Source organism: Micromys minutus (assembly GCF_963924665.1).
Source record: "Micromys minutus genome assembly, chromosome: 21".
In the NCBI taxonomy this organism is placed as follows: domain Eukaryota; kingdom Metazoa; phylum Chordata; class Mammalia; order Rodentia; family Muridae; genus Micromys; species Micromys minutus.
In genome coordinates, this window is record NC_137956.1 from 11,730,602 (window position 1) to 11,757,139 (window position 26,538).

General features: G+C 44.4%; 1 protein-coding gene and 2 pseudogenes across 3 annotated transcripts; 1 reads left to right on the plus strand and 2 right to left on the minus strand.

The window, feature by feature from the left end:
* Positions 1-5,971: 5,971 nt before the first annotated feature.
* Positions 5,972-16,351, minus strand: LOC308433925 (glutathione S-transferase A2-like; the record flags this gene model as incomplete). The annotated part of the gene is made up of 6 exons (XM_080934069.1): positions 5,972-6,094; positions 6,889-7,020; positions 8,985-9,126; positions 13,764-13,896; positions 14,845-14,896; positions 16,265-16,351. The coding sequence occupies 6 exons, from the start codon at positions 16,349-16,351 to the stop codon at positions 5,972-5,974; spliced, it is 669 nt and encodes a 222-aa protein (XP_080790195.1).
* On the minus strand, positions 12,148-13,137 carry LOC308434142 (deleted in azoospermia-like; annotated as a pseudogene). Its single transcript has 2 exons — positions 13,075-13,137; positions 12,148-13,016 (listed from the first exon to the last, which is right to left on the minus strand). The product of its transcript is annotated as a deleted in azoospermia-like (transcript).
* Positions 16,352-17,938: 1,587 nt separating the features above from the next.
* On the plus strand, positions 17,939-18,430 carry LOC308434185 (proline-rich protein 13-like; annotated as a pseudogene). Its single transcript has one exon. The product of its transcript is annotated as a proline-rich protein 13-like (transcript).
* The last annotated feature ends 8,108 nt before the right edge of the window (positions 18,431-26,538 follow it).

A 26,538-nucleotide genomic window follows, 5' to 3' on the forward strand; every position in this document is an offset into this window, starting at 1 on the left:
TTTGAAGACCCAGGACTCCAGGAAAACATTCATAAAAATCACAGGCTCAAAGAAGTCTGGAGAATAATTGAGGGAGGACCCATAATGTGTATAAAAATCAGACATCTTCACCCTTGCCCTGCAAAAGAGCAGAAGATACTGTTCAGATCCACCTTCTTTTAAATGCTGCGTTCTGTCTGTTTTCATGGTCTCTTCACACACACACACACACACACACACACACACACACACACAAACACACACACACAAACACACACACACACACACACACACACACTCTCTCTCTCTCTCTCTGCCCCCAGCACTCCCCTGAGGCACCCTATGGTTCCAGGATCACTGTCCTATTAGCCAATACTACATTTCTTTCAGTCAATTGTTTCCACTCCTGCCCAGTAAAATCCATACAATTACTAAAATCTCCAAAGCATGGACATTGGCTGGAGCTTCTGCCAACAAACTAGCCATGCAGCACTCTCTCTGACCAAGGGCACCACATGCCAAGGAGAAAGAATCTGGAGTCAGGGGAGGCTGCTGTCAATGAGGCCCACACCTCCTCCGAGGATTCTCTTATCCCCAAAGAATCCATAGCTTGAGAACCATCTCCACCTCCCATATGCCCCGTCTTGAAGCCTCAACACTGCACTTAACCTCCAGGATCTTACAAGGTAGATTCCAGACACAGACCTCAGGCTCACTCCAGACATTTATCTACTTACTGGTTATAATCAAGGCTGCCAAGGAGGAACCTGATGCCCCAAGCCCTGAGGTAAAAGAGCCTGAATTTGGGCCCAAGGTCTGAGTAGAGATGAGAATGCAGGATTCTGTCTACTGGGGAATCTAAATCCCCTAAGACAACAGACACCTACAGGAAGCAGCCTGCTTGCTCACAGGTGGCTCTCCCCCTGGCCTCCCTCTCTTATCCGAGCACAATCAGACATACTTCTTGTTCCTATCTGTGTCTTCCCATCCAGTGCTCCCTAGTCTCTCTTGTGGCACTGACCACACCCTCTTAAGGTTGGCAGTCTTGCAGAGCAGGGTAGGGTCTACAAGGGAAGGGGAGCCAGACCTAAACCTCATGCTTCCAAATCGCCCTACCTTGTAGGCAGTTCCAGGCTTCCCAAACCTCTCTAGCATGCCTCAGGGATTAAATACCTTGGCACACCTGTGACTGTCTGTCTTGCCCTCAAGAGCCTGAGGTACAAACACCAGAAGATATTGCAGCCCCTGACATAGGTCTCTGGGTCCTGACGCCATCCTGAAAAGACTGATATGAGTTCTGACAGAATTCTTCAGAGGTTGAAGCAATCAGGGAGGTGGTACACAGAATCCTATCTTGAGCACAGTCCTGGTTTGACAAATACATATGTGATAATGGGCAATTACTTAATAAACATGGTTTCAGATACATGAAGGGAAAATAAGTATCAGGATGGGAAAGAGACTCTAAGTGTTCCAGTGTCCCTAGGCCTGAGCTACTACTGGGTTCTTTTTCTTGTGGGTGTGTCAGCAGATGAGGCTTCCTCTTTGCCCCAGGCTTACTCTTGCCTGTAAGGAAGGAGACAGGTGGCTACAAAGACTCTCTTGTCTTAAATCTTTGCTTTCATCATAATTGTTAATTCATTAGTATGGGGTGTGAGTGGTGTGTGTGTGTGTGTGTGCTGTCCATGTGCACACATTGAAACCTAGTCAGTAGCATTTCTTCAGGGCCTCTGTTTCAGTTTCTGCCTCAAGATTCCTGCCTTGGCTTCCATTAGATACTGACTGTGCTTGCCATGGTGTTCCCTTGGGGCAATAGAAAACCAGACAAACAGAAGTCTCTGTGGTTCCCACATTTCCCCCTGCATCTTTGAAGAATCTGTAGCAACTGGCCCATCCTTGAGTTGGCAAAAGCAACTCACAAATGTGCAGATGACCCATAAACTGGGGCAGGCTATCTCTAGTGTGGCCTTGACAGCAGGGACTCAAGAGGTTGCTACTCTAACAGGTGCCCTGGTTGGGCACAATAATTAATGCAATCGGGACGGAGAGCGAGTGCCAAAATTTCTGACCATTCAATCAACCTCCATCCAGAACCTGCCTACAAAAGGGCTTGGGCCTCACACATTCATTGCTCTGGTGGCCAGCAGGCCTCAGAGTCTGTGTGGAAAGATCAGTGCAGAGGGCAGAAAGCCCCAGGGAGGCCTTGGTGTGGAGAGCTGCAGCCACAAGGCCAGGGCCCAGGTTCAGTTACTGTCCGACCCAGGATTATTCCAGAGTCCCTAGAGCAGCTCGTGGGCCTGGATAAATGTAAACCACAACCACGGTACCTTGAGGTTGCATAGCAGAACCAATTGAGGGAGCAACAGTGATCATTCCACGTTGTCAAGAGTTTCCTACAGGTAGAAAAGTTTTACTGTTGGCCTACCCAGCCTCAGCAAAGGCAAAGGCTGGGACTGGAACCTGGGTATGACGATATCTAGTGGCTTGTAAGAATTGACAACCTATAGGTCAACCACTCTTCCATTCCTTTTTCATGCCTGGTAGGTCACATGACCAGCCTCCCAGGAGGAATGATAAGACTGTCACCAGAGGTGAAGGCCAGTGTCCCAGGCTTGTAGGTTAGAGGACAGAGCTGGTGGTCAGGACTCAGGAAGATATCTGAGATGCACCATCTTCAGCCTGATAGTAGGCCAGACCCTACTTTTCACTTGCTGGAAGGGAACTTGGAAGTCACATTGCTTGGTGCCAGGTGGCCATACTTTGTCCTCACTTGTTGTAGAGGTTCAGCGGTGATACAGTTGGTTCCAGAATTGGGCTGTAAACCCTCATTAGCTCAGAGGGACCCTTGTGGAACATTCTCTTACTCTTTGGGATTTTAAACATGTGTCTAGCAAACAGTTCCCTACCAGGAAGAAGTAAAGATACTCTTCTTGTGTTCCAAACTAAGTACTTTGTAGCTTGACCCTGGGCCTCATGTTGCCCCTGATTCAAATCCCTTGGGGGGTTCAACAACCCAGAGCAAGCAAGGATGAGGTTTTATAGTAAGCTCATGAAGCTTCCTACAAGGCTCTCCACTGCCTGGATACCAAGACCTTAAACATTGCATGACACCCTGAATAAAAATTCATGCCACTGAGCTATGTCCCTGGTCCTACACTGTATTTTAAAAGACTCACTGTTTTATAACAATGTGGTGGTTTGAATATGCTTGTCCATAGGAGTGGCATTATTTATTGGGAGGTGTGGCCATTTTGGAGGAAGTGTGTTACTGTGGGGGTGGGTTTTGAGGTCCAATGTCTCAGCTCCACCCAGTCCTCTCCAGGCTGTCTTTGGATCAAGATCCTGAATTATTCCAAAGTCATATCTGCCTGGACACTACCATGCTTCTTACTATGATGATAATGGACTGAACCTTTGAACCTGCAAGACAACCCCAATGAAATGTCCTTTGTAAAGGTTGTCTTGGTCATGGTGTCTCTTCACAGTGATGGAAGCCCTAAGACAATCTCCACAGTATTGAAACATCTCTTCTATATTAGTCAAGATGTTCTGAAGTGATTGATTTTGTGTGTGTGTATGTGTGTGTGTGTGTGTGTGTGTGTGTTTATTCAAAGGAGATTTAATAGACTGGCTCACTGGATGTGGTCTGGGTATTCCAACAATGATTGTCTCATACTCAGAGACCAAGAATAAAGCAGAAGTTCAGTTCACAAATCTGGATATATTAACAATCTAGTCTGGAACTGGAAGGGGGAAATTCCTAGAAAGCTACTTGTCTTCAGTTTGTGTTGGACTCCCAATATAGTTAGTCTTTTTTTAAAAATTGTTTTATTAGCTATTCTCTGTATTTACATTTCTAATGTTGTCCCCTAACCCCCACCCCACTCCCATTCCCTCTATCTGGTTCCTGCCAGTAAGCACTTTTTGGCATCAGCAATAGTGCTTGGGTTTAGTGGCTGCATATAGGGTGGTTCCCCATGTGAAGCAGTCTCTGTTCTTTTTTCCAATCCCTGCTTTTCTATTTGACACTGTACCTCCTCCCATGAGTGTTTTGTTCTCCCTTCTAAGAAGGACTGAGGCATCCCCATTCTGGCCTTTCTTCTTTTTGGGCTTTAGAAAGTCTATGAGATATTTCTCAGGTATTCAGAGCTTTCTGGGGCTGGTATCTGCTTATCAGTGAGTGCATACCATGTGTGTTCTTTTGTGACTGAGTTACCTCACTCAGGATGATAGTTTCTAGTTCCATCCATTTGCCTAAAAATTTTATAAAGTCATTGTTTTTAATAGGTGATTAGTACCCCATTGTGTAAATGTACCACAATACAGTTGGTCTTAATAGCAGTGAAGGAATACCACAGCCACAGGGCACATGACTTGTCAGCAAGAGTGGGACAAAGCAGGAAAAAAAGCCAAGATTCCTTCTTCAGTGTTCTTCTGTCTGGGCTGTTACCAACAGGTGTTACCTACATTTATGGTGACTCTTCCCACAAACAATCTTATCGAGAAAGGGGCTGGAGACATGGCATTTCTGCTAAGATAAATGGATACTTTCTCAAAGGATGCAGCTTTGATTTCTAGCACCCATGATGGATCAAAATCTGTGACTCTAGTTCCAGGGGATCTGACACCCTATTCTGGTGACCATAGGCACCAGACACACACGAGAAAGACATATATGTGCATGCAAAACACTCATACATATGCAAATCAATAAATCTTAAGAAGAAAAGAAAAAAATCTCTCCCTGCTCTGGAGATGGGACATTCACCTGCAGGCTGGTGTGGCTGAGACCCACTTAGGCGTTGCAGAGTCACCTTCCTATAGAAACTCCCAAGAACACAAGCAGCAGTTCACCAACGTGTTGTAAGGAAGTTTAGTAGTTTGTGTTGTTTTGTCATCAGTGCCCAAGCTGGGGTGAGAGTCAAGTGTCATGCACACTACACAAAAATCAGAATAATAATTACCAGCTATGTATCAACTGTTCTCCCTCCAATCCCGTGCTGATTTTCAGAGAAAGACCTTGACTCTTTCATGAGTGAAAGTACATGTTGTTTCCTTTTTTAACCTTTGCATGTATTATTTTACATTTCTAATTAGTACCGAATATGACATTGTAATATTTTTATAGCTCTATATCCTGGACAGGGATAGATCTTGCATCGGAGCATGATAAAGATAAATGAACAGGTGGCACAGGGTCCTTCACACTGATCAAGATAGCAGGATGCTGATGCTCAGGCCTGAACCTGAAGGAGCAGAGTTAGGTGAGGGTCCCAGGTCAGACCCATCAGAAGAGTGAGCTGATGTTGCTTATGCCTGGGCCTGGGCCTTAGGAGCATTGGGTAATGAAGGAACTGAAACAGACACACCAAGAGAGTTCATGAATCTGGCTTTAGCCTGCACTGGAGGGGCAGCATGTGGAGGCAACTCGGGTAAGGGTCTTGGCTCAGACTAGGCAAGACATGTCAAGTATGTGGCTCCCAACTGGGGCTGAGCATGGGGCAGGAGGACTAGCTTAGCTGGGTATTAATGGGTTCTGGGTCAGATTCAGGAAAATAGTGTGAAGAATGAATTCTTGCTTGAGCCTGATCAAACTGGAAAAACACTGGGGGGGAGGGGGGGGGATTCAGTGTGAGTCACCAAGAGAGCTCTGACATACAGGACGTTCAAGGATGAACAGGCAATACTGCTGAGAAGTTGGATTGTAGGTTAATGCAGGATTGATGACAACTCCTGGGCCTGAGCCTGCAGGAGGAGCCTGGCTGGATGGCTTGGGATGGGTTACCATTCAGACTAGCTTGTCCTGGAAGGGAGTTTAGTTTGCCCTCCTCTTTAGATGCAAAACCAGGAATCCCAGATCACACTTCAAACACTACTTCCATATGGTATTTCATCATGTTCATTATTCCAAAATGCCCAGGATCAACAATGGCTTCTCACTTTTGCGAAACATCACAGACCGGAATACAAAGAACTGGTCAATGCAACTTCACTAAAACTTGAAAATCTTCCTTGCTTCCTCAATTTTCTTTGCATCTGCAGGAAGCTTTCTCTGGCTGCCAGGCTGTAGGAACTTCTTCACATTGGGGAGGCTGCTGATTCTGCTCTTGAAAGCCTGCAAACCAAAAACCACAGCTTGAGAGTTGGTAGTCCTCATGTGCACAACCCAGGAATTTCAGCACCTTCCACAACACCATCAACCTCATCCTTGCAACAGCCCCAGTGTAGTCATGAAAAGCATGAAAAACCATGAGCCAGAAACCACAGCTCAGCTTAAGTTTGTCTTAAGAGCTCCTTTGACATCTAATGACCATCTCCTCTAGACATGTCCTGTAGGTCTGTCTCTGTGGCACTGACTTTCAGGTATGAGAGGAGAGAGAAGAAAAGAAAAAGGAAGACATGAAAAACTGAATGGAGCAAATGGAGACAGGAAATGTCCAATCTAAGGAGAAGTAACTTGGCCAGTTTTCACACTGGGAGACTAAGTTGGGGTCACTGGCGTGGGGGTAGGGAGAACATGAGGGGGACTGTGTAGAAGCAAGAATAGAGGCCAGGAAACAGAGCTGAGGTAAGGGATTTACATGACAAAGCCCTGCTCAGACACTGAGTGAGCCAAGATGAGACAAAACCACACCAGACTGAAGATGAAAAAGAGGCCAGAGGCATCCTGCCAGGCACAGGGTCAAGGAGAGAGCCTCAGGGTCCTGCATCTTTCTCATTGCAAAAGACAAAATACTTTTCCAGTGATACCATCCTCAAATCTCCACACATAACAAGATTATTTTCAAGCTTCAACCTGAGGGTCTAGTAGCTCAGTTTCCAGGCCAGAGGGTGGACCTCAGCCCCCAGGCCAACCATTTTATTATTGTCAGAGGCTTGTGTGTGGCTGCTGCTCTGAGGTGGTCTCACCTTGAGCAGAGGGAAAGGAGTCAGAAGGCTGGCGTCAAGCTCTTCAACATAGAGGAGAAGTTCCAGCAGGTGGATGTCCACCCTGGTCAGCCTGTTGCCTACAAGGTAGTCTTGTCCGTGGCTCTTCAACACCTGCAAAATTAGAAGAGCCTGATTATGAACAGAAACACGTGGGCTGAGGCGCTCGCTCTCCCCAAGTCTCTCAAGGGGACAGGGCCTCTACTCAGCTTCCAGTAAAGATCCACTGAACTGCTTTTACATTGTCCACATATAGATAAAATAATTATAATTACCACATTCAAATCAAAAGCAAGCAAGTGTTCTTAGTACACAGCTCACTGTGTACATGGAGTGCATGAATCTCATATCAGAGACAATTTCAGCTATGATGGCTGGAAAGTCTGTCCTATGACACAGGCCCTTGAATGTCATAACCACAGGCTTCAGGAACCAGGTGTGTTAGGACCAGGCGGTTCCTAAACCCTCCCTGATTCCACAGAACAGAAGCAGCACTGACAACATTCAGCAAATGAATGAAAAAAATGTAATAATTCATGAAATGTGTGGGGAGCTTCAAGAATGTTGACAAGAATACTTAAATTGGGTTTCGAGGACAGGGAGTAAACTCAGATATGATGTTTAACATTGGCTAATACAGCCAATGAATATTTTGTATTTCTTTTATGTTGGTCACCCTGATAAACCCCTAGACACAGTGACAATGGGACTTTATTGCCTTGTTTGATTACTTTGTCTTTGCTTTGTTTGTTTTTCCAACTGCTTTTTCTTTGATCTAAGAAGACACCCTATTCTTTGAAAGTACCTACAATGGTATAAAAGCAGACTGGAAAAAATAACCCTAATTCAGCCTCAACACTGGCTGGGGTCATTTTAAAATGTTGTTTAATTGTCTTTTCTTTTCAATCCTCAGTCCATTCCTGGAGGCCCTGATGAATGACTGTGCTGCCTTGGTCAGGAATGGGTTGTCAAGTCAGGTCTCCTTAGACACTATCCAAGGATGGAGTCAAGGGAGGAGACTTCTGAGCACTTGGAAGAAAAGGCAAGAAACCAAGACAGGAGTACTGTGACCTCAGGTTCTTCAAAACCATGAAATTATTCTTGGATTACGCTTCTGTGTCCCTCCCAGATTTAGTGGACAGTAGTGAGTTTAACTCAGATCATTCATTGCATTTGCCTATTGTGTTTTATATATGCTCCTATGGAAAAACATGTTTTTGTCACTTTCAAATTGGCCACACATGTGGTTACTCTCAGGACTGTATACATTGCTCATATGGCTCACTGTAAACCTCAGAGTAAAAATTGTCTGATAAGGTTGTCTATTCCATGAGACTTTAGTTCTCGCCATTCATGGACTCCATTCTCCCAAGTCCCACCTTCTCTAGAGCAGAAAAGGAGGTCTCTCAGGAATGTGTAAAACGCCCTTTTCCTCAAGGACCATAGTCTTGTCTCTCACTATTTACTTGGCAGAATTTTACGTTCTTCTGATATGTTCTCAGTTTACCTCCAAACAGAAGCCTATTAGAGACATTCCATGTGCATTGCTTCATTTGCTGAGTGGGTGTGACTTTTCTCCTAAGATGAGACCCCAAGTCCTGCAGGTGAGTTTCCTCAACATCTCTTCATCACCTCCTCCTCTCCGCCCTCCATCACTGTCCTTGTTCAGATATTTGTCCTCTGTCTCTGAAGCTCTATCATGTCCTCCTGACAGGCAGCTGCTCTCAGGCCTCCCTCTGTAACCTGACAGAATGTTTCCCCATTGGCTGTTTTCTGCAGATTTCTCTGGAAGCTAAGTTCATTTTCTTCTGTAGAAACTATGTTCTTCTCTGGGTGGCTCAGCCTTTCACAGGCCCAGTTCTGGTTGTGGTCATGAAGCCTGTTGCATGCTAGATGCTAGATGGAATGAGCCTGCAGTGTCTTTTCCAGGCCCTTTTTACATTTTCCTGCAGGACCAGGAACTGCACAGCATGGTCATTGAAGTGAAGGCCAGTGTGGCAGCAGTCTTGGTCTCCCAGCCTCTGCCTTTCTCTTGTCCTTGAAACTCAATGTCCCCAGACTTCAAAGAGTTTACTTACCTTTTCAAAGGCAGGTAAGTAGCGGTTTTTGGTCCTGTCTTTTGCCAAGGAAATCTTGGCTTCTCTTTGGTCAGGGGGAGATTTTTTTGTTTGATTGAATATTTCTGTCAGATCAGAAATACCCTCTGAATACATGTCAATCCTGAAAGATAAAAAAGTTGCCAAGGCTTTTCAAAGGTTCCCTGTTTTCCATGTTAATCTGAAAACCAGAGAAATTTACACTGAACAGTGGCTACAAAGTTATTTGCCTCTTGTAGGTCATTATCTTTTATATTTAACAAGTATATGAACTTTCCCCTTGAACATCCTATTGGTCCTGATCAACTTTAAGAATTTTTTCCATTTGTCTTCTCTCATACATTACATCTAGACCACTGCTTCTCCTCCTCCCTCCACTCTTCCCAGTTAAAAGAAATTGTTACACACACATGGACCAACCCAAGGACAAATTATCACTGACTTCCTTACCCTGATATGCATTCCTGAGACACTTGGTAGCATCTAAGAAGAAAAACAGCAACTCTCAGATGGCCAACTTTTCTCTCTTTCTGTGTGTGTCTGTCTCTGTGTGTGTGTGTGTGTCTCTCTCTCTCTCTCTGACATGGGTTATTCTCAGAGATGACAAGCTCCAGCCCCTGTTCCCTCAAACACAGCTCCTGACTGAGCAGCCAGAGCATCTCTGCTCATGTCTCACTGTGCTGCACAGAGTCACTCTTGCTCAGTGTGAGAACTTCTCCACCTCTTTCTCAGGAAGCACATCTGCAGGACTTCCACATGCTGATGCCAGATTCTGAGCTTATTATCATTGTCAAGACTTGTCATTTTAAGGCAGGGTTTTACTATGTATGTATCCATGGCTGTCCCTGGAGATCAGGATGGCCTTGAACTCATAAAGTCTGCCTGCCTCCTCCTCCTGAGTGCTTGGCATGGATTAAAGGTAATCATCACACTGCCAATTGGCAATTTGCCTATTGCTTTATTCTGTTAATCCACAGCACATCAGTGGACTTATGTTTTCCCCGGTTCTAAACTGTATTTTATAATTGGGGGTGGGATAGTCATTGTCACGTTTTCACACCATAGCGTTTTTGGTTCCTTGAAAGATAATATTCTGGGTTCCAGTACATTTGTAGCAATTGTACAATATTAGCATACTGCAGTGCTAGAAGAGTTATATCCCCATCCCTTCCACTTCCTTGTCTGTGCTAAGGACAGGAACATTTCCCATGGACCATGTGACCTGTGTCTGCTTCCTTTACTTAATACAATGCTGACTCTTTCTTTGTTCTGCTTCCCTCAGAACACCATCTATTTGCCTGGCTACTTTGTAACCTCTGCCCCCCCCCCCTTTTTTTTTTTTTTTTGCTTTTGGAAAAAAAGGTTTTATTCATATATGCAAAGACAATAGGTAATAGGAATACACTTTTAAGTTTAAAATTAATCTTCCATTTTGAAAGGTTCAGTACTTTTCTTTCTCCCTTCTCTTAATTACTTGACTCCAACAAAACAGCAGACAAAAGTTTATTCCCTTACTTTTCCTTAAAGTCATATAGCAACAATTACATTTGTGCCTCAGAATTTAGGGTATCATTCATAGTGAGTTGGAGATTTAATCACAGAGTGGTACGTGTAAGGACAGACACTACAAATACACTGAAATAATGGGACAAACTGTAAAGAAAACAAATTTCATGAGACTTCTTAGTTTCCTGGTTTACTGACTTGGTGACATAAAAGAATTTTGACTTCAAATGTAGAATATAAAGTTAAGAGTTAAAGATCATTTGGGACAGTTGTGTTATCAACCATTGGGTTCCATTGAGTAAATAAATCTCCATGTTTGAGGGAAAAGGCTAAAACAAGATAGACCAACAAGGCATTTTAAAACGCATGTCCCTGGCAGGTCAGATGATGTTTAGCCAATTGTTTTGGTTAGAAAGGTAGTATTCCAGTGCTATATTCCTAAGGCTTAGCCCCTGAACTGCTCGTAACTGTCTCTTCTCTACTTTATACCAAGGAGCAAGTCTGACAGAATGGGAGTAAGATTGCAAAAGACTGTGGGTACAAAGGTTCTCTGCTGTCACAATGCATAATGTCCATCTAATCTAAAAACAGATTCACTTTAGCACATTCTTGGGGATACACTTATGAAACAAATTTTGTGGTTTAGAAATGTCAAAATTGCCTACTTGACTGTTTTGGACATATTTTACTTTACAAAGAGACAATAGACTAACAAAACTAAAAATGTATTTACTCTGTAACAACTAATATTTTGAATGTTTTTATAAAAACAATTTCTTTCAGATACTCTGATTAACTTTTAAGTGCATAAAAATTTTTCAGCACTCTTTAATACAAGTATTTTGCACAATTTTAAGACAGCCATTGAGTTTAGCATTTTAAGAAAAAAAAGAATATTAACTCACTAAGAATGGCTTATACACCTAGTCAAGTTTAGTTTGTCTTGGATTCTTTAAACAAAATTATACCCAGAATTTTAGATATCCTAATTACCATCCCAACCAAATCAATAGGATATATGCCTATGTGTGGGTTCTAGATAAAGGGTAAAATATTTTGTATAAATGTTAAGACCCACTGATTAGACTGTTAAGAATCTGTTTTCCTGGGTTTAGATAATGAAGACTCCAATAATGCTAACTATATATTGAGTTCCACTGATTAAAAATGTAGTTCTAAAAATTCTGCGTTGGTGGCGAAAAAAGTGTAGACAAATATAAATATAAAGTACAATACTGTAAATACTGTACTGCCCAGGTACCTGTTGAGAAGTGAAATGCTTGTAGTCACAGTGTCAAAATTCTGGCCTTTCAAAATAGGCTTATAAAATCCTTTTCTTGTTTTTGAACTCTTAAAATGCCAATTTCAATTAAAAGTCCTTAAGGTAAATCTTAAAAGTTATTCCTTTCAACTACTTTCAATTATTTTTTTATCTTTTTTTCCCTTGCAATTCTTTTTTCTTTTAACTATATGAACACAGCACTAGTTTCTATCTTAACATCTAATGAACAGATTTAACATAAAACTAGGCAATCTAACTTTTATAGAAAGTCTGAGTGATTTGCCAAATTTTCTATAATAGTGAAACTTTTCGGTTGCTTTTAATATTCAAAACCAGCAACCTCCTGAGATGAGAAAGTTAGCAGAGATGATCAGATTTAAGCACTGCCCGACTTCTTCTAAAGTGATGTACTCTTTTATCCTTGAAGTAGTCATCTTGAGTAACAAGAGAGTTTCTCAGTCTGTTCTCAGGGTTAAAAAGACAAGAGACCACTGTCTGTCTGCTCCGGTCCACAGATTTCTTTTCTGGTCCATTTCCAGAGGCTGGAGCAGATCATGAACTGAGCATTCATTGGGCAACATGTCAGCACCTGGATCAACTTCACTGCAGTGGTAGTTAACAGTTGTATAAGCCTGATAATTATAAACAGGCAGCTGGTATCCAGTGATGACCTGAACTGGTGAACTTGGATAAGGAGGAAATGCCTGAACTTACTGAGTGATAGGATTCATCATGGTTGGTGGCTGTATGCATGTCTCAGCATCTGGACTACTCCAAACACTCTGAAATTGTGGTGCAGGAGGAGGATTAAAAATCAAAGGACGTGGCTGCACATAAGTACATAAATTCTGTTTCCTGATTGCAGGGCCCAGTTTCAGCATTTTACCATGGAAATTTATCTGTGATTCTACTATCTTCTGCACATCAACGTCATTATAAAATGAGACAAAACCATAGCCCTTTGACACACCAGTTCAATCAATGATTATCTTCACTTCTTTTACTGAGCCATATCTGGCAAAGAAACTCCTGATTTCAGTTTCATCCATCCAAACATCAATTCCACCAACAAACACGGTGTTTGGAATGATTTTGCCTTCTGGCAAAACATATCCTTGACTGGTGGTTGCTGATGAAGACTGAGTACTGGTCTCCCTGGAGACAGCTGAATTTGGAGCCTCAAAGTGTGGCAGATATGACGGTGGCCGGAGGTCCAGTGGAAAAAACTCGAAGGTGGAGCAGACACCACGCGGCTAGCAGCGGAGTGGCTGCCTGGCCTCCAACCTGCAAAAAGCTAGGCGGCAGCATTGGAAAAAGAGCCAAGGACCACAGAGACAGCGGAGCCATGAAGCAACCTTAGTGAGGGTCACCCCTCTCTCATCTATGAATGAAGGTCCTGACTAATTCTGCCATTAGAATATTATAAATAATGCTGCTAGGAATATTTCTATCCCAGCACAATTAAAGCCAAGTCTCTGTTTGCCCTGCACATCTCTCCCCCATTAGTGTTGCTGGCTCCCACCACACTTAGCTCTTGAAGCACCTGTGATACTCCCAAACAGGGTTCATGAATGAAGGATTCTGCTGCAGCAGAGTGGGTCCCAGTGTGGGTGCTACCATCAGCCTGGCTGCTTTAGACCTGAATAAGAAGCTTCAGGTGGCCCAGGTCCAGTCACTGAAGTTGATCCCTGAGGTCATGATACCACTGTGCTCAGAAACCATGGCCCACGTGTTTGCAGCTGGGTCCCTGTGCTGTGCTGGGGACACCATCCTCTGCTGTAGTCACAGTCACCTGACCCCATGCCATCTGCTCCTCCCTTCCCTCCACACACTCTGCCACACTTGGCCAAAGTGTTGGTACCCCGCACCAGCCTGGTCCTAGACACAAACACTGCCGCTCTCTTCCTCACTGAAAGAGGGACCCAGATCCTTCCCTTGTGCCCCCTGGGGTAGTAACAGGAAATATACTGTACAGGGCTCTCTCCTTCACGTCCTTCCCATACAGGTCATATTTGGTGGCGATGTAGTTGAGAATGGCTCTGGTCTGTACCAGCTTCATGCCGTCAATCTCCACCATGGGCACTTGGTCAAACATCAAATCCCCCCCTGTGAAGGATAAAGAGGAAGGTCTGACAGTGTCACTTCCCGAGAGCAGAAAAGCATGGAATGTCTGGACCAGCAGAGGAAAGAAGAGCGGCTGTTTGTCTTTCAAGGGGAATCTGCTCTATCTCAGCCTCAGTTTCCTCTCTGCCTCACCCTCCTCATCCTCTTTGGAGCATGTCTCATTCATCCTCATTTCCTATGCACACACATGTTGTGTCTCATGTATGTTTTTATGTTCACATTTCTGGGTACATTCAGGAGGTGAGTAGGGACAGCCGAGGGCCACCATGTAGCAGAGATAAGTAGAGTGTTTGGAATCTGATTATGTTCATGGTGTCAGGATGTTGTAAAACATTTTCCTATGTAGTGAACCACCTCGAGGTACCCAGTCTGCATATGTAACTTGTCATTAGCTATGATAAAAATGCTAAAGAAAACCATCCCAGCTGGTTCTCCATCCAGGATTAATTCCTGGTTTAATCCACATTTGTGTGGTTGCTGGGCAGTGTGGGTTAAACACACAGGGAGTGAGTGTGTCTAAGTGATCGTCTCACTAGGATGCAGAAATAATGCAGACATTCACAAGGAACCAGACAAATCTTTGGAGACATCTGACCTCACCACTGTCCCCACTGTTCCCATGTCAGGCCACTCAGGGAGCTCCACAGTCTACATCATCCCACTCTGTCCTCCTGAGTGTTCTCACCACCACCACCCTCCACCCACCACCACCCTCCACCCACCACCACCCTCCACCCACCACCACCCTCCACCCACCACCACCCTCCACCCACCACCACCCTCCACCCACCACCTCCCTCCACCCACCACCACCCTCCACCCACCACCATCCTCCACCCACCACCTCCCTCCACCCACCACCTCCCTCCACCCACCACCACCTTCAGACAAGCCTTCCCCCAGGGACCTGGTACAGACACACAGCGTTACCTTTTCTCAGCTTCTGCAGATCTTCTGGACTCTGTATGAACTTCTCCTCAAACTGGAAGCAGAACAATAACAGCTCATTAGCTCATCCTGTTACTGTGGACACTGAACCTCAGTGATCCCTGCCGGGAACTTCATCTGCAGAATGAAAACCTCCAGTAGGTACACAGGAGTCTGATCAGGGATCCTTGGAAATTTATATTAGATCCATCAACAGAAGGGGCTGAGAGCAACCAGGCTGCTCATTATAACAGATATTTGTTTATTTTGTGTGTGTGAGTACACTGTAGTAATCTTCAGACACTCCAGACCAGGTCATTGGATCCCATCACAGATGGTTGTGAGCCACCATGTGGTTGCTGGGAATTGAACTCCGGATCCTCAAAGAGCAGTCAGTGCTCTTAACTGCTGCACCATTTGTTCAGCCCTATCATCTAAATTTCTTGAATTTGAGATTTATTTTGTTGTATTTATAATATTTTAGTAGTAAAAAAGAGTTTCAGATAATCAGAGCTACAAAGAAAAACCCTGTTAAAAACAAAATCTATAAAGTATATAATTTCCCCTGCCCAAAGAAGGGTAGAGAACTGTTTTAGTACTTCTCAGCTGTAAACAAGACCTAACACATCATGGAAACCTCAGGAATTGTAGTAGATTCATCCATACAATGTGCTTTATATACGTGATGAGTATTATCCTACCAAAGTTTATCCTTACAAAGAGCCAGGTTACAGTCAAGGAATGGTAGTGCATGTCTTTAATCCCAGCACTCAGGATCTCTGTAAGTTCAAGCCCATCCTGGTCTGCAAAATAAGGTCTAGAATAGCCAGGGCTATATAGAGAGACCTCATCTGCAGGGAGAAAAGAACAATTTATGTCCTTGTCTGTGCCTCTGTCTTGGGTTTCTCTTTAAGTGCTTCTGCCTGGATGGCATTGTTGGCCAACGCTCAGTCATACTCCGTTCACCTCTGCCATCCTTGAGTGTTGCAGGCTGTGCTTTTTTGAACTTACTACATCTATTTCAAGATCCTCCACACAACTGTTGATTGTTCTCTTACAAGTTGATGTCTTCAGTTTATAAGCGCCAACACTGAGTACACCCTAAGGTTACAGGCTGTCTTTCAACATATCTCCTTGCTCAGGAACTGCCTTTGTCATGTCTACATATCTTAAAAATCGTTGCATAAGTTAATAGCTTTCACTGTTTGCTAAGCCTTCAAAAATATATTTCCAATATGTTTGAACTCTCCAGTTATTAGTAAAAATGTATCTATATCTTTTAAAAATTATCACTTATTTTAGTACCAGACAGTTGCCGTTTATGTCACACTTCCCAGGCTTCTCCTGGTGAGTGTGTCTCACTTAGAGAAGGATTTTAAACTGGATCTGAGGTCCCGCTGCAGAAGATCACTGCACAACCTACCTCCACGCCTGCTGCAGCCAGGAGCCACCTGATGCACTCCATTCTGCCCCGGGCATTGAAGTGGTGAAGCACTGGCTTCCCCGCCATGGCAGCAATGAGGCTCAGTGTCTAGGGGTGAAAAAGAGGGGTCAGGGTGAACTGTGCTGTGGGCACTGTTTAGTGATGCACACTAGAGAAGGGCAGTCTGCCTCCCCCATGGTTGCCCTGCAGAGAGCCTAGAGAGAGCTTTGTACCTTAATGTCTCCCCACTGGTGACAACCAACCTGCAGTTACACCAAACCTGTCTCAGCCGGCCACAGGCTTCACCTTGAGGACATAAAGAGTACCTGGTTCCTACACTGATTTTCTGTTGAGCCATGGAAAGCAGAGCCACCCCAGAAGGGATGAGGTACAGTCCCTCCCCAGTTCTATGCTCCCAGGAGTCCACATTCAGAAGCTTCCATTGGCTCTGTGTCACCCTGGCTGTGACAATGCCCAGTTCTCAGGAAAAGCACCATCTCTTACTGCTGTTCTGTTTCCTGCTGTGAGACTGAACAGTGTTGCCTGCTGCAGAAAGAGAGCAACTGATGTATCAACTTCACATCATAGAGGAAGTAACTTCCTACCGTGGGCACCACATCTTGGGCAGGTGCTCATTGAATGTGTTTAATCAGAAAGTTCCTCAGTGTGGAGCTGTTGCTCTTGCAAGTTTACAGGAGAATAGACTGATGTCTAGTCCCATGAGGAGGAAGCCCTGGTGAGCACAGCTGAACTCCTGCACAGTGGGCAGACAGTCTGGGTCCCTGCTGGGAAGTGTATGTAACTCAACAGAATGAGCCACAGGTAGAGTCTTTAATTGTGATGGGGTAGGAAGTTTCTGAGTCTGTCTTTTTTTTTTTTTTTTTTTAAGAATTCGATTTTTATTTGTGTGTGTATGTGGGGGGGGGGGTGTGCCTGTAGAAAGGTGGCCTCTGCCTGCTGGGTCACATCACCAGATTCAGCAGCATGCACACCATCAGATGCTGGCCTCCCTGACATCACATTACAGCTGTTCCTCATGGACATTTAACAGCTGCCTGCTGCTCATTTTCTGTTCTTTTCTGCCTGTTTGCTGTTCTTTATCTTTCCCCATGAGCAATAGTTTATCCTGGACACTTCCATCAGGGGGATGTCCACTGTGACTCTGAGATGCTGAGACTCTCAGGGAAGTCCTTCACTCTATCCTCCCACACTGAAGACAGCACACAACCTGGATCAGGTGCCTTTGCAGCCTTCTTGGTGACATGTGCCTTGTGTCCGACATCCATGCTGGGCTGTGTGGCTCTCTTTAACCTCCCAGATGTGGATCTGCAGGCTACCTAAGAGTCTCCTAGCCTTCTCCATATTGTGGATGCCTTGAGCCTCAGTCCCAGACTGGCCACATAGCTTCTGCCTGTGGGAACTTGTAATCAGCCTTGTTCCTCCACAGATTGATTTCTTGCAGTCGTATCATTTATAGAACATTTACAGTTTCCAAAGATTGCCATTTTCTTGTCTCCCATTCATTCCCTTATACACACCTCTCTATTCGTCTAAAAAACATGGTGTCATGTTCAGACCCCAGTCCTTGGTTATCCCAAGGCTCAGTAGTTCAAGATTCTCAGATGGGAAGGGGGACAGGAGCAGAACCAGCAATCTGGTGAAGGCTTGAAATAACTTCTGGATTTATGGAATCCAATTGCACCAAATCCATATCCATCCCATGTTGTGTGCCTGGGAGGTTCTGATCCTGCCTGTCCACCACCTATCAATCCTGCCTTTCCTCCTGGGACCTGCCCTTCCAGAGTTCCCCAGGGCAACCCAGCTTTCCCTTCCTGTTTTCCCCCTTATCCTGTACCAAAATCAGTGTTTAGGACACCAAACCCTCAAGTACTTCCCCTCCCCAATACCCACCACCTGCTCCTTGCAAGTGCCCAGGGAGTCCTCAGGCTCCTGATGGGCCCAGAAATAGTGATGAACAAGAAAACTTGGAAGAAAATGAAGAAAGCTCATAAGAGGTCATACAAACATTACAAGCCTGGGAATCACTCTTCCTCCTCTTCCTCTTCCAGCAGTGAGTCTCTGACTGAGGGCAGGGCCTGGAGCTCTTCCCCTCAGCCTTCACCAGCCCCACTCTCCCATCAAGCTCTTGCTGTCATCTTGTGCTGAGGGAAATGAGCCCATTGCTCCCTGCCCCATTTCTACCTGTGCCTACCCCCACCCCCACTGCTCAGACCTGGCTGTCTAGGAAGAATGGGAAGACTTTGCCACAGGCTAGCACAGCTTCCTTCTCCCTCCTTAATATTACCATAGCTGATGAACCAGTGGGGAACTGTCTTTGAAGATGGTGAGACCTCTGTGGTAAGTGTGCAGTACCATTTTAAGATCTGCACCATGTGATCTTTCCCCACTTTCTTTTGTAATACCTGTGACTTGGGTTTATGACAGTTTGTAGTGAAAGACCTGCACTTGTGTAATGGTGGCACACAAGAGTGATTTAGTGCCAACTCTATTCCCACAGGCCTTATTGATCACAGTAACTGTGGAGCTGCTGGGAAGTACAGTTCTTCACCTGATGAGCTCTTCAGGATCCCAACCTATTCCTTAGTTCAGTGTGTTGTCTCAGATGGCTCTAAGTCACATAAAAGCTGTCCATCCTCCAAAATAGATCAAGAGTCCCACTTTTTCCCCACTTGCTTTCTTAGACTCACAATTAAACACACAGGTTGTGCTGAATATTTAAATAAAAAAACAGTTATAAAGTAAGAAATCCTAAGTATGAAACCTGCTGGTCTTTCAAAAAGATTTATCAAAGCAGTGGGAATAAAGAATCTAGAAAACCAAGCTAGGAATATGACCCGGGGAGAGAGTCTCAATTTAAGTTTGTGGATGAAAGGAATCTGCAAGTTCTCTGTGGGACTGTCAAGTGCAATTCAAGAAAAGAACATTATTGTTCTACATTCTGGCTGAGAGGACAAACCAGGCCACTGCTTAAGGTCCTAAGTTCCATGAACTTAGATTCCCTTGCAAATGCCTTAACCACACCATTTGGCCCAGTAACACTGAAGGAGCAGGAAGGCGGGACAGACAGAGAAGCAGGAAGGAGGGACATATAGAGAAGAAGATGGAGAAGTAAGAGGAGCAGGACAGGAGGAGAAGATGAAGGGAAGAATAAAGGACAGGAGAAAAGGAAAAAAGAAATGGGAAGTAGGGGGATGAAGGGGAAGGAGAAGGAATGAAAGAAGGAATAGAGAGGAAATAGGTTGCTACTGGATGTTTACGCAAAACAATTCATATGAACCAGAACCAAATGCAGGTAAATCAATGGTTATGGGCATTGAATATGTTCAAAGTCTATTTTATACAGGAGTGAAAATTGCATAATAAACCCAGTTATTTTATACAATCAGTGCATGCTAACTAAAGGAAACACTGAAGAACTATCTTCCAGTGACACAGACTGGAGAACAGGTTACCCAGGTTATACAAGAGAGTACTGACCTGTGAGAGTCCTGGCCTCTTCTCCACTCAGCTCCCAACTGCAGCTCCAGAGGAGTGTGCAGCTACTTTGATAAGGTGACAATTCTTACCCAGGATGTGGGGACCAATAGGGAACAGTACCTCCCATTGACACCCATAAAACCTTAAAATCTCACAATAGTATATCTGTCTTAATCTTTGCCCTGTTTTGATTAAAAATCAAGAGCCCAAGGGCAGAAATGATTTTACAACTCACACTTAAGTTTATCTGGATGGCCATCCACACTCTCAGCCTGCTACAGGTCTCAGTGCAGCCTGTGAGTCCCTGAAGTTAATCCTGTGAGAAAGTTGCTTTGTCACCATTAGTAATGTCATTTCCAAGCTAGAGAGAATTAATGAACCTGCTTGCCAAGTTCAGACACTGAGCTCTTATCCCCAACAAGTTCATAACTCACACACCCACATGCTGATTTGTGATTTCAGTTACAAGGGTTGGGTCATTGGTCTTGGTTATTAATCATTACTTAATGATCTGGCTGGCCTCAGGGATGAGTGTCACATGCCTGACTACCCTACAGTGAGCAGGGCTGGCCTCTTTTTATCTTAATGCACACTGATAATTTCTCTTCTCTCTTCAAGGGCCCTTTGCTAAAAACAGATGGTAACCTAACATAGTGCCTTTCAGGGTAACACTTCTGGACCAGCATGGCCTGGTCTGAGAAGATGCATTGTGCTTGAACACTGCTCATGAAAGAGTCCTTGTCACAGGCTGTAAGCTTATGGCAGAGAAGGAAAGGAACCCGAGGTGAAAGGATAGTGTCCCAGGAGAGCAATGTCCAGACCCAGCAGAGAGAACTAGGGGATCTAAGTCACAGCAAGGACTGAGTCAGGAGACCTGCTGTGAGCACTTCTGTTGCCTTACAGCTGAGGGTGTTGTCCCAGCCTGGGAAGGAAGGGACAGTTCAGCTGCCTGCTCATTCTGTGCCATTTGCCAGAGCTCATGTTGAGTCCCTGTTCTTCAAACCTGCCTGCATGTTAGGGTTTCTCTGCAGCCCAGGCTCAGCACTCATGTTTCCTCAGTTGGACCTCCTTCTCTTCACCCTCTGGACATGCTGCACTGCCTCCATCAGGTCCCTGTGCAGACAGGGCAAAGCCCTGAGAGAAGAGTTCTAAGTTCCCACGGCTGGCCAGATGTGTAGCCCAGAGAGAGGCCACAATGATCATGTGACCAATTCCATTTTAGGGATAGAGATGTGTCCCCGTTTGACTAAAATAATGTCAAAGTTCTTAGGTGCAACTCTTGGACTTTATCTTCAATAAAAAACAAAGTGTGTCCTTCAAATGGGTTCTTTAAAGTTACTTGGGTTCTAGGAAAGTTCCACAGGGCTGGGAGAGCCCCTTGGTGGTGTAGCTGGTTCTGGCATGCTCCCAAGAGCTTGGGAGTAGAGCCCCACAGTGTAAAAGACAAACAAGTTCAAAGCTATAGAATTTCCAGATGCTGTTCCTCAGTGTGAAAGTTAATGTAGACACCCAGACCCCTTCATTACACCACTTTGAGGCTATTTCTCTTTGTTATTTAAGAATTTGTGCAAAGAAAAAAACAAAGCTTAAGCTTTTGAAGAATGTCAGCCATGTTTTGGAATGTATCTTGGGCCTTGCTAAGAGTAGACTAATCTTAGGCTTTCTCAGAGGCTCCAGTGAAAGGACAGAAAAGAACCTAGTTCTGTGTTGCTAAAAACAGATGGTAACCTAGCCATAGTGCCTTTCAGGGTAACACTTTTGGACCAGCATGGCCTTGTCCGAGGAGATGCATTGTGCTTGAACACTGTCATGAAAGAGTCCTTGTCACAGGCTGTAAGCTTATGGCAGAGGAGGAAAGGACTTGTTGAGGCCAGTTTGGGAAGAAGACCTGGCCTTGAAGGAGTTAAGGTTTTGGTTACTGGGAATTTGCAATTCCCCTTGAAGAGACTTGGGTTATCAGTCCCAAGACCATGTGCTCTTGCAATGTCCCTTCTGTTTCCTTTGTGCAACATTGTGTGATTAGCCTCCTGCTGATGTTGTCCCATTATGATGAAAGTTGCTGTCCTTGTCCTCATTCTTTCTAAACACAATAAACAACATGGATTTACTTCTTTTCTGTTAATTAGTATGTTTATTATTTACATCTCAAATGTTGCCCCCAAACCCCTGTCCCCTTTGCTTATAAGAAGGTGCCACAGACAATGGGTACAATCCTTTAGTAAACATTTTTTGGCATAAGAAATAGCTTGTATAAGATTTTCTCATTTCAAATATATGTCTCCTTCCTCCGATTCCCGAATCTTCTCTCTCAAAGGACCCTGTGCCCAAACACTGAAGAGTGACCAACTGGTCCAAACCAGGCCCTCCTTGCTATTTCTGGGTGACATGATTAAATATATGTGTATGAACATGTACATGGCTTATATGTGATCTGTGTATGTTACATAAGTATATATGTTTAGTGTGTGTATGCAAAATAAAGTAAATTAATGCTTTTTCTCCCTCAACATATGATTTCCCAGCCTTATATGCAATAACTATTTGATTCTTCCTAGTGACTTTACTTTCTTGGTTTATATTTCTTATTCCAGATTCAAGACTTCTGCCTTTTTTCTTTTCTTTCATTCCCTTTCTTTCTTTCGTTTTCTTCCTTTCTTCTTTTTTTAATTCATATAAAACTACTTCAAAACCAGTGGTTTTCCTGCATGTATGCATGAAGACCAGCATGTGTCTGGTGCACACAGAGGTCAGAGGCAGGCTTCAGATACTGAAACTGAGGTTACACCATGTGGACGCTGGAAAATGAACCTGAGCCCTCTGCTAGGACAAGTGCCTTCACTGCTGAGCGATCTCTCCAGATGGAAGGAAACTGCTGCACAACAGGGGCACATGCCTGTGATCTCAGCACTGGGGAAGCAGAAGACAATTCAAGGACAATCTGATCTACAGAAGGAGTTTCAAGACACCAAAAATGCCCAGCAAAATCCTGCTCCCAGAGGAAACATACATAAGTAAATGAGTGTAGATGAGAGGCAGAGAGATTGCTGGAGAATAAGAAGTTGATTCCCGGGAGGATCCCAACTATAATTCTAGCTCAGGAGAATTAATGCCCTCTTCTGCCTCTGTGAGAACCTGTCAAAGTCCAGGTCATTAACAGAGGAATAGAGATGGAAGACCAAGGAAGTGATCAGAGAACCAGTCTCATGGAGATCGTTCAGAACTTGGAAAATCAGAAAAGTAAGCTCCCATGTTCCCAAAACCACTCTGAAATCTTCCAGCTACTAAATTTTTTCTACTATTTTTGAGATTATAATAAAATTATATTAGTTTTCTTTTCTCTCGTTCCAAACTCTCCAATACACCCCTCTTGTTCACTTTCCAATGCCTAGACTTTGCTAACCCACGTGTGGCAACATATGTGGATGAGTATGCACATCTATATCTAACTACTGCTCACAACTACTTCACCATTTTGTTTTGTATTTGAAAGCAGGATCCTCCAAGAGTAGCCCAGGCTGGTTGAGAGATCAAAGTCTTCTGTCCTCTTCCATCCAGAGGCAGGAACTGTAGCCATGAACTAAGATTTTTATCTCTGAAGACAGTGTCAAGAGTTCATGATTTAATTTTTACTTAAAGTTAAATGAGTAAGCCTCTTTCTCAGACATGAAAAGCCAGCCATTGGCCAGGCAGTGGTGGAGTACACCTGTAATCCCCACACTAAGGAGGCAGAGGCAGAAGGATCTCTATGAGAATGAGGCCAGCCTGGTCTACAGAGCAAAGTACAGGAGGCCAATGGTACAGAGAGAAACCCTGTATGGAAAAAAAAGAAAAAGCAAGTTAGCAAGCCACTGTGGTGCCTAAACAAAGTACCAGCGGGAGAGCCTAGAATCAGGAGAGTAAACTTCATACCTGACTGGCTTACAACAAGAGCCCTAGTACACATTTTATATATGCTTATTAACTATGAAGCTAAACTAGATCTCTAATTACTAGGCATATTTTACTCTAAATTCTAGGGCCCACAAAAGTACCTCCAGACCACACAGGGAGAGAAGAGGATATTTGAACACAATCACCCCGTCTTCCATCATTGTCCCTGATCTCAGCACCTGTCAAGACTGCTCAGCCCACCTAGCCTCTGGATTTTGCCCCTCTTGATGTCATTGGGACTTGAAGCCATAGGTTATCTCCATTTGTGCCTGGACTGTCAGATGCCACATTGCTCGGCTGCTTTGTCTGAAGCAATATTCCCTCAGCCCCCTCCACACTCCATTTCCAGGCCCAACTCAAAATCCAAACAAGTAAACATACCAAACAAAACAACCAAACATGCCTAGGTTTTTCTACCCAGACGATCAGTTCTATTTGGAGGTGGAGGAAAATCCCCACAAGTTCCACAAGTGTCTTCATTTAAATTCTTCACCCCAGTCTAACCCAGCTTCTAAAAGGCTCAGGCTGAATCTTCACCCACCACTCCTGCCAGAGCCAGCAGTGAGCCCTAAGCTACACAACTCACATGTGGTGTTTTCCTCACAATTACCCTGATGCCAGTGGCTCCTCTCCCCTTTCCCAGCATTCTCCATGACCCTCTGCTCTGATGCAGGCCCAGGTAAGGACCTGGTCTCCCACAGTGGGCAGGAGGGACTGACTCCTCCAGAAAAACAAACAAACCAACAAAACACTCACACATAACCCTAAACTCCACAAGATTCCAAAGGACTATGGGAAGACCTGTTTAACCTCTTCATCTTACCTGATAGAGAGCATTTGTGTTTTAGAAAGGCAACTCTAAAAATCCACAAGAGAGACCAGTAAATCAAACAAGCCAACAGGCTATATTTTCTTCATGTAAGTCAAACACATGGTCCTTTATTCCATCCGAACATTTTATTAAAAAAAATTCTTAAAACCCCGTATTAAAAGCTGGACATTGTAAGAATGAAAACCACAACAGAGTTAAGAACACTGGTAAAAACCCCACCCCTGCCTATCTGTCTTGGCACACAGAGATCCGAAACTTGGCATCCAGGTCAAGCCGGCTTTTCCACAGGCAAGGCTGTCCCTATGTTAAAGTTATGGCAAAGGACATCTGATGGGGTTCCGAACAGCCCTCTTCCTCCTTAAATGTACCTCCTGGACCTCCGGGAACTCCTGGACCTCCGGGAACTCTGGGACAACTGGCACCACCAGAAAGGACTTTGCAGACCTCTGGCCCAGGCTCTGGCTAATGAGAAAATGTCTAGTCAGGTACATGCTTGTAAAGGTGATTTTCTAGGAATTATTCTGGACTTGTGTCCGTTTCAGTGTCTTCTGAAGAGCTTATTAGAACACAGGCTGCTGTGCCTTGCCTCTCTAGCTTTACCTTCTTTGTCAATGCAGAGTGTACCTACATTGGTAAAAACTTTAAATCAGTTCCCTGGGTGACCTTGAGCTTCTGGTCCTCAAGACTCACAGCTGAAATGACCAATCAGGTGAATCTAAGTGATGGGCTGTGACACAGGTTGATAGAATCCATCCCTCTAGAGGGGCTCTAACTAGGGACTCAACGTCACACCTGGAAAGCACTAACTAGACCAGACCTTACTCATCTGAGTCAAACGCACTGTCTCCTGTCCCAGCTGCATCTTGCTAGTCTTCCTGTGAAACCAGAACCCACACCTAGGAGTTGTTAGATTTGGTGGTCGTTATTTCAGGGACCTTAAGCAATGCAACAACTAGGGGAAACAAAGAAGGTTGGAAAAGCAACTTTTTCAGATCATTCCCTCCCCTGCATTCCTCTCCTCTGAAATAAAATACCCTGTCTCATGGTACACAAAGCCGTTTACCTCGATTTCGTTCCTTCCGGAGATTGCAAGCTTGAGACACAATCAGAAACACAGCAATCCTCCTATAACGAGCCGTTCCATGGATTTGCAGGACATAGCCGTGTAGGGTCACTTCAAGGATAATATAAACATTGTAGGTAAAGGCAAAGTCCTTTAATAGATGATGCCTCAAATCTGGGAAGGAAAAGTGTGCTGAGTCAGCAGTATTCCTAAGGAAGGAAGCAAGCAGTTAACACAGGAAAAGCAATCCTAGACCTTGAGAGAAAAGGGGACTTGTGTGGAGTTCACCCAGACAGGGCTGATGTCTTGTCTACCTTCCTAAGAGATGCTGCATTAGGGATGCTCTGGGAGTTTGGGAGAAATTAGACCATGTTTGTCCAGCTTAATCTCAAAGGGCTCAGGCTCCTACCAGTCTCCAGGCCAAACAATGCTTTGAAGACCCAGGACTCCAGGAAAACATTCATAAAAATCACAGGCTCAAAGAAGTCTGGAGAATAATTGAGGGAGGACCCATAATGTGTATAAAAATCAGACATCTTCACCCTTGCCCTGCAAAAGAGCAGAAGATACTGTTCAGATCCACCTTCTTTTAAATGCTGCGTTCTGTCTGTTTTCATGGTCTCTTCACACACACACACACACACACACACACACACACAAACACACACACACAAACACACACACACACACACACACACACTCTCTCTCTCTCTCTCTCTGCCCCCAGCACTCCCCTGAGGCACCCTATGGTTCCAGGATCACTGTCCTATTAGCCAATACTACATTTCTTTCAGTCAATTGTTTCCACTCCTGCCCAGTAAAATCCATACAATTACTAAAATCTCCAAAGCATGGACATTGGCTGGAGCTTCTGCCAACAAACTAGCCATGCAGCACTCTCTCTGACCAAGGGCACCACATGCCAAGGAGAAAGAATCTGGAGTCAGGGGA